Source organism: Liolophura sinensis, chromosome 7, assembly GCF_032854445.1.
Source record: "Liolophura sinensis isolate JHLJ2023 chromosome 7, CUHK_Ljap_v2, whole genome shotgun sequence".
In the NCBI taxonomy this organism is placed as follows: Eukaryota; Metazoa; Mollusca; class Polyplacophora; order Chitonida; family Chitonidae; genus Liolophura; species Liolophura sinensis.
The window spans coordinates 21,949,026-21,960,070 of NC_088301.1; the positions used below are offsets into that span (position 1 = coordinate 21,949,026).

Sequence of the window (11,045 nt, forward strand, 5' to 3'; positions counted from 1 at the left end):
TTTTATATTCAAAATGTTACTCTATAAGCCTGTTTTCGACACCAAGATTTTATTGCCTCAGTGACAAAATTAAGTAGTCAGTCACTGACGAAGCCATAAAGGTAGAAGACATGTGGCTTTCAAGGAATGTCAGGATATCACAAGGAGTATCCTGTGCTTATTGTTACCAGGGCCCCGCAAACAAGGAGTATGGTGGAATCTACAGCTCTCTGTCCAAGACCGGAGTTCTGAGATTTCTTGATACACTCCACCAATCACATTTAATGTCGGACAACTTTACCCTGACAGAGCACGAGGACATTCATGAAGAGGGTCACATATGTATATGTGCTTTTATTCATTAGTTTTATTTTATTAGCCGAAATCAAGATGCTGTTAGACAGCAACGCTGGGAGCATTGATTAAAGTTTGAATCACACCACGCCGAAAATATTTGTTATCAGACAGTAAGATTTCAAATGTGAGTGTTTGAGAGTTTATACAACACGTAAATAATGTGAAAAGTCCCACTACAAACAAGGCGATAAAATGCGTTGTTGTTTCACTCAAACAGACAAAATATATATGCAAAGTGTTTTAAAGGTGGAAACACTATTGAATATCCACCAAAATGATTTAAAATTCCAATGATGAAACCTAGTATACAGGTACTTGCTTTTCTACAATTCTAGATTTACTCCATATGTCGCTGTGAAGAATTTACATAACTTTTATATGTCGTAAAATAAAGCAGAATATTTCTTTTGAATGGGTATACACTTTCTACAGTGCACTGACGCTGGGCTGATCAGTACATTCTCTCGTCCTTAAACTAGGAGTAGGTAACCAGATAGCCGATTTGCCAAACAATCCAACACCAGAAACACTACGTTAACCGGAAGTCGATACTTACTGAACCGAAAACTAGTAAAGTCATTCCATTCGCCCGGATTCGCTCAGGTGTGAAAGATCGTAAACTGTATGGACAGTTTTGGCCACTTAGCCACTGACCTTAACTCGCTCCAAAGACGGTTTATTGCTTACCCTTTATGGTGTGACCTGTCTGTGAGACAGTACTACACCTTATCGATACAGATAACGCATAGTGAAGCGAGTCTGTCAACGTAGAGACAACACGGTGTGTTTACTGGCAGATATGTTTCGCCCAACACACAGCAGTCAGGCTTTTATTACCTTTATTGACAATGTGTAAATTGTACATGTATGTACTGGAACACCTTTTGGCACCACGGGTGGTAGCTTAGGCCCTGTTCGAAGCACTGTCAACTAATTTGGTCGCAAGTTCGAATCCAGCCGTCAGTTAAGACAACATTAATATTAAGCACCAGACTAATAAATGAAATAAAAACACAGGCATCTCACAAATTAACCCACTAAACGACAAGCTTGTTAATTTCGCGGCCAGTCAACTAATGTATTAACATCAAGGCTTGTTTGGGTCAACTGAATAAAAATATCTGAGTTATATAATTGCGCTATAAATCAACCCAGAAAACCGAGTCATATGACCAGATCAAGTGAGTTATGACAGACTATTGTGAGTTTAACGACTAACCAAGTGAGTCAACAATATAATCACACGGGTTTCATGACTCACCTAATCTGGTCATTTGACACAGTTTTCTGAGTTGAATTAGTGCAGTTGTATAACTAAGATTTTTGAGTCAGTTCACCGAAAACTTCTCAGTGCGGTTTCAAACCCGAGCCAAATCAAACCTACGTGGTAATTTGCGTGCTTTATGGCTTGATCCTAAAAAAAAGGGGACAGTCGAGTCCTGGTCGGTCCGGGATCCTTACTCTGCAACAACCTTGAGCGTCAGATCTTCGGCATAGCAATACAGTGAACAATAAAGATGCATTACAGCTTGCCTGATATGACTGAAGTAATGAATGTTGAATGTAAGATTAGAGGTATTCGTCCAACAAGCAAGCACATCCAGCGTGGACATGTAATATAGTTCAGATATACATTAGTCTTGATGGTCGTAAGTTTCCTCTGCCCGGTTTCCTCCCACCATAATGCGGACCACCGTCGTGGAAGTGAAATATTTTCGATCGCCGCGTCTAACGAATACTGGCAGGGCAGTGTAGAAGCTTTTCTGGTGTGGACCCATTGCCCTGTCGATTAGTGGCTGGGCAGTGTAGAAGCTTTTCTGGTGTGGACCCATTGCCCTGTCGATTAGTGGCTGGGCAGTGTAGAAGCTTTTCTGGTGTGGGCCCATTGCCCTGTCGATTAGTGGCTGGGCAGTTTAAAAGCCTTTCTGGTGTGGACCCATTGCCCTGTCGATTAGTAGCTGGGTAGTGTAGAAGCCTTTTTGGTATGGGCCCATTGCCCTGTCGATTAGTGGCTGGGCAGTGTAGAAGCTTTTCTCCTGTGGGCCCATTGCCCTGTCCATTTGTGGCTGGGCAGTGTAGAAGGTTTTCTGGTGTGGACCCATTGCCCTGTCCATTAGTGGCTGGGCAGTGTAGAAGCTTTTTTGGCGTGGGCCCATTGTCCTGTCAATTAGTGACTGGGTAGTTTAGAAGGTTTTCTGGCGTGGGCCCATTGCCCTGTTGATTAGTGGCTGGGCAGTGTAGAAGCTTTTCTGGTGTGGGCCCATTGCCCTGTCCATTAGTGGCTGGGCAGTGTAGAAGCTTTTCTGGTGTGGGCCCATTGCCCTGTCGATTACTGGCTGGGCAGTTTAAAAGCCTTTCTGGTGTGGACCCATTGCCCTGTCGATTAGTGGCTGGGTAGTGTAGAAGCCTTTTTGGTATGGGCCCATTGCCCTGTCGATTAGTGGCTGGGCAGTGTAGAAGCTTTTCTCCTGTGGGCCCATTGCCCTGTCCATTAGTGGCTGGGCAGTGTAGAAGCTTTTCTGGTGTGGACCCATTGCCCTGTCCATTAGTGGCTGGGCAGTGTAGAAGCTTTTTTGGCGTGGGCCCATTGTCCTGTCAATTAGTGACTGGGTAGTTTAGAAGGTTTTCTGGCGTGGGCCCATTGCCCTGTTGATTAGTAGCTGGGCAGTGTAGAAGCTTTTCTGACGTGGACCCATTGCCCTGTCCATTAGTGGCTGGGCAGTGTAGAAGCTTTTCTGGGGTGGGCACATTGTCCTGTCGATTAATAGCTGGGCAGTGTAGAAGGTTTTCTGGTGTGGGCCCATTGTCCTGTCGATTAGTAGCTGGGCAGTGTAGAAGGTTTTCTGCTGTGGGCCCATTCCCTGTCGATTAGTGGCTGGGCAGTGTAGAAGCTTTTTTGGTATGGGCCCATTGCCCTATCGATTAGTGGCTGGGCAGTGTAGAAGGTTTTCTGGTGTGGGCCCATTGCCCTGTCGATTAGTAGCTGGGCAGTGTAGAAGGTTTTCTGGTGTGGACCCATTGCCCTGTCGACTAGTGGCTGGGCAGTGTAGAAGCTTTTCTGGTGTGGGCCCATTGCCCTGTCGATTAGTGGCTGGGCAGTGTAGAAGGTTTTCTGGTGTGGACCCATTGCCCTGTCCATTGGTAGCTGGGCAGTGTAGAAGCTTTTCTGGTGTGGACCCATTGCCCTGTCCATTAGTGGCTGGGCAGTGTAGAAGCTTTTCTGGTGTGGGCCCATTGCCCTGTCGATTAGTGGCTGGGCAGTTTAATAGCCTTTCTGGTGTGGGCCCATTGCCCTGTCCATTAGTGGCTGGGCAGTGTAGAAGCTTTTCTACTGTGTGCCCATTGCCCTGTCGAATAGTGGCTGGGCAGTGTAGAAGCTTTTCTGGTGTGGACCCATTGACTTGTCCTTTAGTGGCTGGGCAGTTTAGAAGGTTTTCTGGCGTGGGCCCATTGCCCTGTCCATTAGTGGCTGGGCAGTGTAGAAGCTTTTCTGACGTGGACCCATTGTCCTGTCGTTTAGTGGCTGGGCAGTGTAGAAGCTTTTCTGGTGTGGGCCCATTGCCCTGTTGATTAGTGGCTGGGCAGTGTAGAAGGTTTTCTGGTATGGGCCCATTGCCCTGTCGATTAGTGGCTGGGCACTGCAGAAGGTTTTCTGCTCTGGGCCCATTGTCCTGTCGATTAGTGGCTGGGCAGTACAGAAGCTTTTCTGGTGTGGGCCCATTGCCCTGTCGATTAGTGGCTGGGCAGTGGAGAAGTTTTTTTGGTGTGGGCCCATTGCCCTGTCCATTAGTGGCTGGGCAGTGTAGAAGCTTTTCTGCTGTGGGCTCATTGCTCTCTCCATTAGTGGCTGGGCAGTGTAGAAGGTTTTCTGCTCTGGGCCCATTGCCTTGTTGATTAGTGGCTGGGCAGTGTAGAAGGTTTTCTGGTATGGGCCCATTGCCCTGTCGATTAGTGGCTGGGCAGTGCAGAAGGTTTTCTGCTCTGGGCCCATTGTCCTGTGGATTAGTGGCTGGGCAGTATAGAAGCTTTTCTGGTGTGCGCCCATTGCCCTGTCGATTAGTGGCTGGGCAGTGTAGAAGCCTTTTTGGTATGGGCCCATTGCCCTGTCGATTAGTGGCTGGGCAGTGTAGAAGGTTTTCTGCTCTGGGCCCATTGTCCTGTCGATTAGTGGCTGGGCAGTATAGAAGCTTTTCTGGTGTGCGCCCATTGCCCTGTCAATTAGTGGCTGGGCAGTGTAGAAGCCTTTTTGGTATGGGCCCATTGCCCTGTCGATTAGTGGCTGGGCAGTGCAGAAGGTTTTCTGCTCTGGGCCCATTGTCCTGTCGATTAGTGGCTGGGCAGTATAGAAGCTTTTCTGGTGTGGGCCCATTGCCCTGTCGATTAGTGGCTGGGCAGTGTAGAAGTTTTTTTGGTGTGCGCCCATTGCCCTGTCGATTAGTGGCTGGGCAGTGTAGAAGCCTTTTTGGTATGGGCCCATTGTCCTGTCGATTAGTGGCTGGGCAGTGCAGAAGGTTTTCTGCTGTGGGCCCATTGCCCTGTCGATTAGTTTCACTTGTTTACGCTGTCATCTTTAGTCAACTTGTTTGTAATAATTTATTTCACATTTCTGTGACCGGCCCCCGGTAGCTCAGTTGGTAGAGCGTTCGCTTCGGGAGCGGCAGATGCAGGGTCAATCATGGTCTGAGTCACATCTAAGACCTTAAAAAAGGAAATTGTAACTTCCTCGCTTGGCGTTCAGCATGAAAGGGATGGTACAACGACTGGTTGACCCGTATCAGTATTATGGCTTGGGCGGGGCGCCTTACTTGCCTTTGGTAAGGCGTCTCAGTGCAGCAGCACTAGATAAAAGAGCAGCCGAAATCCGTCCTGCAACAAGGAGGCACATTACATGCACTCTAAGGATTCCTTCGTCGTCATATGACTGAAAAATTGTTAGGTGCGACGTTAAACCCCAAGCACTCACTCACTCACTCAGATTTCTGTGACTAGAGGACTTTTATTGTAGCCTTTTGAATCCTTAGACGGGTCAGGGCCTAGTGATTAAGTCGCTTGTCTTTCAATCATCAGGACACACAAGGCGCGGTGTGTTTATGTCCTTGGACAGAGAAGTTGAAGATTCCTGTGCGTACAAAACTGGTCCCAATTAAGTGATTGAAACATTTGTTAATAAGAATTGAATCGGTAAATTATTCATGAAATCATTAAACAATGCGTGGAGATTAGAACCAGGCACAAATTACAACAGTTCAAGCGGAACGCACTGTACCCGATATTCCTGGGTTAAGATTTGCTGGAAATTAGTTTACACGTCTCAATGCGTCATTGAAAAGTTCAAAGCTTTACCTAAGTTTGTTGATACATCAAGCAGGCACCTTCTAAACGTGTTCACTCTAATATCGCTGACTTGGAAAACATCCAAAAAAACCCCAACACAACCAGCCTTTCTATTTACGTTTTTCTTTTTTTCAAATTGAATATCAATTAGAAAACGATAAAAAAAACAGTCTATCTCGATCTTAAAGCTGTCGTGTATACTTCAATAATAGACTACGTTCCCCCAGCAGCTTTCCTTAAATTTATGATTCATATCTCCGTCGCATATGATAGCCAAATATAAATTACGAAGTCTCTGCAATATCCACATGTATATTTTGTTTGACTGAGAGGTTCATATTCAGAGAGTGTTTTAATTCAGACTAGAAACTGGACAAACACAAAAATCCACAAGCATTTCCTATATTCCGCATTCCTCTAAGAATTATCTGTCAGTTTCTCGGAAACTGAGATTTTAGAGAAGAATGTATAATGTAATTAAAGACGTGCAGTATAGAGAGTAGAACCAGAGTAGCAACGACAGTGTGATAGACGTACAGCCTTGAGAGCAGAACCAGAGCAGCGTCGACAGTGTGATAGACGTACAGCCTTGAGAGCAGAACCAGAGCAGCGACGACAGTGTGATAGACGTACAGCCTTGAGAGCAGAACCAGAGCAGCGACGACGGTGTGATAGACGTACAGCATTGAGAGCAGAACCAGAGCAGCGTCGACAGTGTGATAGACGTACAGCCTTGAGAGCAGAACCAGAGCAGCGAAGATAATGTGCAGATGGCAAGAGCAGCGTCGACAGTGTGATAGACGAATAACATAGAGATTAGGACTAGAGCAGGGGCAACAGTGTGATAGACGTACAGCATAGAGAGTAGAACCAGAGCAGCGAAGATAATGTGCAGATGGCAACACGTGACAGGTGAATTCGGTCTATTAATAACAGCAATAAATTCTTAAATAATAACAAATTACATATCCCCTATCATCGTGGCTTAAGCAGAATTAGGTAAAGAAATGTTAATTGGAATTTAGAAGCTGTCACGGGTCTAGAATTACCTAAAATGCTGTGATGTCATCACATTCAATATACAATAACATTAAAACAATGCAAAGACTCCCAGGTACCTCTGTAAATACATTGTTCTCGCGGGACAAAAGATTTAAGTATTGCTCTTCTCAAGAGGCCAATAAATTCTCTCCATTTCGTGGGTGACACGGGTGAACTAATTTCCTCCATGAATTGCTAAGCGCTCACTCACAGAATTAGCATTTCTTTCTGTACTCTTGAATTTCTTTATAATGTTGAAGTTGAATGAGTAATTTCTTAATTGAGTTGTTCCAAAATGGGCAGTTTAATTTCCTTTTTCAGTTACATTCAAAAAGTCGCCAAGCCAAGTATTGATTTGTTTATTTATTTGGTTGGTGTTCAAGAACATTTCAGTTATTCAAGGAAACCAAACTCCGCGTCCATCCACAGGCTCCGAACAGGCCTTCCAAGCCCACAGCCAGCTGGATTCTTCTACACATTCACTCCACAGCCACGATAGCCCTAATCTTTCAACAATAGAGTTGGGCCGGTTGTAAAATGTTGGAAATTAAAAGTAGTTTGATTGTTGGATTATTCTTAAGAGACCAGACGGATGATAGGTCTACCGTATTTATTCATTCCAGCATGACTATACACGAGTTAATAACTTGTGAGTGGGCAAATAAGTGAACAAAACCCTTGTTTAAGGTCGTCAAATTTTTTCTGCTATTTTATGTAATCTTAATTCACGTGAGAACGGCTTTCTATTGGTGGGCTACCTACTATATGATGTAGATTTTCATATGGCCGTTACGATGGGCTATCTATTATTTGAGCCACCTACATATGATGTAGATTTTCATATGGCCGTTACGATGGGTTACCTATTATTTGAGCCACCTACATATGATGTAGAATTAATATGGCCGTTACGATGGGCTACCTATTATATGAGCTACTTACATATGATGTAGATTTTCATATGGCCATGACGATGGGATTTTAAAGCACAATGACATGCCCTGCTCCTTTAGTAAAACATTAACTGTTTCACTGAGCACTTGATCAACTCATTAAGAAGGTAAAATGCGAGTGTGGAATTTGGAGTTTATAACGATTTGGAAAAGCGTAATCAAAAGCAATATGAAACCTTTTAAAAAGGCAAGAAACATTCAGTCTTACAAAGCAATCTAGTTACATTATTTTGTTTTGGTTGGAGCAACTTTTTTCTTACATGATGCTGGGTTTTATCTGCAGCGCTCGAAGCTAACAGCATTTTGGAGTTAGTCACAGAAGGCGTCAAACGAGTAACGGATTCATCTGTAGGAGAGTTTCTTCTGAAAAACGTATTCAGCAATGCAGCTATATATCGACCGTGGCATGGTTGATCGACCTGAGATATAGCACAGTCAGGAAGAAGGCAATATTAGAGGAGAACTTTAAAGTAACGCTCTTATCTTTGAGGTACAAACTCGGTACAAACGGCATCTTTCCTAAAGCTGTTGATGTCATCTGTGATATTACGCAACGTTGAGATATTAGAGATCGAGAAAACATTATTGGCAGGAAAATAATCTCCCAGGTTTCGACATTGCATAATGTGGCGGGGAGAGGGGAGGGGGGGGGGGCTAAACTCCTGGCTTTCACTGTGTTGTAAGCTATGGTTGGGTAATACCTGGGTGGCCATTAAGATTTCTCAAATGAACACGATTTGCTTACAAAAAAAACTTTGGATATTTGTGGGTTTCCCCTGGCCTTTGCCCGGTTTTCTCCCGCCATAATGTTGGCTGCCGTCGTGTAAGTGAAATATTCTTGAGTATGGCGTAAACCACCCATGAAATACATAGACAAATAAAAAAAGATGGCGAAGTGAGCTTATTTCCACCCAGCTTTGTAAGATTTTTCTTCCGGACTATGTCCAGCTATTTCCCCAAATTTGTGATTAGTTCCTCCGTGTCCAGTTATATCCTATCGGCTGTGTCCGGTTATTTCCCCAAATTTGTCATTGGTTTCTCCGTGTTCAGTTATTTCTTCTCGGCTGTGTCCAGTTATTTCCCCCGATTTGTCATTGGTTTCTCCGTGTCCAGTTATTTCTTTTCTTCTGTGTCCGGTTATTTCCCCACATTTGTCATTGGTTTCTCCGTGTCCAGTTATTTCTTTTCTTCTGTGTCCGGTTATTTCCCCACATTTGTCATTGGTTTCTCAGTGTCCATTTATTTCCTCTCGGGGCTTCCGTGGCTAGTTGGTTAGCGCGCCAGCGCAGCGTAATGACTCAGGAGCATCTCACCAATGTGGTCGCTGTGAGTTCAAGTCCAGCTCATGCTGGCTTCCTCACCGGCCGTATGGTCGAGGATTTCCCCCGGGCTCTGTCCGGTTTCCTCCCACCATAATGCTGGCCCCCGTCATATAAGTGAAATATTCTTGAGTACAGCGTAAAACACCAATCAAATAAATAAATAAATTTCCCCTCGGCTGTGTCCGGTTAATTTCCCACATGGTGATAAGCTGTTGTGTGCACGGCACGCTGACAATGGGGCATTCCACAACTGCCCGTGAAAGTGTAGCTTCTCAGGGCGGACAAGTCTAGAGTAGCGCCTGTATGCTGGCGATGTATGTTTCATAAATATATACAAAATCACTTTCAGTGTGGAGAGAGATTAAATGTACGTCATCGCGCGAAGAGACAATAAGGGATACAGGCTCCAAAAATAATATCTCAAAAAGTAGCAAGTGGCAAAACACAAGCTCACAAAGTGCTGCGAACAGAAAATGGAGTACAAATGACGAATGCCGAATGACGTGAAAGCCGATATCTCCAAACCCGGCAAAATCCTTCACAGTAGATGACAGTAAATATGACTGCTCTCAAGTGGACTTGTATGACTGCGAACTTCACAACTCCGTCGCTTGTATTTATAGGTTAACGTACAGAAAATTCTAGATGGTTTGATCGTAAACATGTTTACAACACACATATTTCCAGAATATAAGCGTCATGTCCGACATTCATATACTATTTGTAGTCCTTAAAAGGCGTTCCAGGTCGATAATCGCAAGATCCCTTTCCAAAACAACGTTTAACACTAGCTCCCATAGACAAAGGTATGTAAGAAATTATACAAATAAGAAATAAAGCCGGTAAAAAGTTCAATATCAAAGTTCAAAGGTATATCTTTGAAGAAGGTATACCCTATATACAATTACACTAAACTCATAAACACCGAAGCCTCGGGAATGCTCGACTGAATTACAGTGCAGGCTATAACGTACATAAATGGGGAAATGTAGGTCATACAATGACCCGTAAAACAAAAAGAATATAATACAATGTATAAAGATGGCGTTCGTAACACCAGTTATTTCCCCAAATTTGTCATTGGTTCCTCCGTGTACAGTTTATTTCCTCTCCACTGTTATTTCCCCAAATTTGTCATTTTTTCCGTGAACAGTTATTCCCTCTCGGCTGGGTCCGAACATTTCCTCTCGACTGTGTCGGGTTATTTCCCCAGATTTGTCATTGGTTTCTCCGTGAACACTTATTTCTTATTTTCTCCAGGCTATGTCCGCTTGTTTCGTCGATGTTCTCTACATGAACTTTTTCCGCGTCTGGTTACTTCGTCTAGACTTCGTCGGATAATTTCCTACGGGTGTGTCCACTTATTTTTTACAGTTTCTGTCTACTTATTTCTTTCGGGTTGTGTGTTGTTAATTCCTCTCTTAACAAGCCCAGAAGTATAAAACGGCCTCCTATTACAGACAAATCTCAATGAACCTGTGATATATGTCAACATATTAACTTTCTACATTATTTACTACATCTTCCCGGTCGAGAACACGCCGTTTACTTGTTCAGTAAAATAACCGTGAAATAATACAAATTGTAACTTTTTCCTACTTGCTCTTTCCTCTACTAATATCACAAAACTATTAATAGTCAAATGTTAATCAAATGCCTTCGTTTGGTTCAAATCGGACCTTTTAGAAAGTTTAAACACCAATGGAAACCTTCGTGAAATCACACCCTACCTGCTTACAATGTCCAAGAAACTTGCACTTTGTCATGTCCACGGGTTATATGACGATTTTTCTTTTCGTTATTTTTAAAGCAGATAGTTCGCGCCTGCCATGTATTCCCTGGAGTCAAACACACAACGTCATCAAAAAACCTTTTCGCTTTTGTGCCATATTCTGTTTGATCCGGAAGTGAAGCTCCTTTCCTTCCTGTACAGCCGCCGGTAACACGTGACCCAGTGTCTTGCTCCCACAGCGACTGACGAACGAACAGCCCTCGCTGAACTCACAGCTTCTATCGATGCCTCGGTTGCTCTGTCCTTTAATCTGGTTGAATCAATCAA

At 43.9% G+C, this 11,045-nt stretch overlaps 1 protein-coding gene across 1 annotated transcript; it reads right to left on the reverse strand.

Annotated features, from left to right (window-relative positions):
• Window positions 1-3,251: 3,251 nt before the first annotated feature.
• Window positions 3,252-5,013, reverse strand: LOC135470738 (pro-resilin-like). The gene is made up of 2 exons (XM_064749777.1): window positions 4,939-5,013; window positions 3,252-4,547 (listed from the first exon to the last, which is right to left on the reverse strand). Exons 1-2 carry the CDS (start codon window positions 5,011-5,013, stop codon window positions 3,252-3,254), a joined length of 1,371 nt encoding a protein of 456 aa, XP_064605847.1.
• Between the last annotated feature and the right edge of the window lie 6,032 nt (window positions 5,014-11,045).

Coding starts and splice junctions, on each gene's coding strand:
- LOC135470738 (XM_064749777.1), bottom strand. CDS start 5,013: ATGATTGACCCTGCATCTGCCGCTCCCGAAGCGAACGCTCTACCAACT. Junction 4,548..4,938: donor CGGGGGCCGGTCACAGAAAT/GTGAAATAAATT, acceptor ACTAATTGACAG/GGCAATGGGCGCACACCAGA.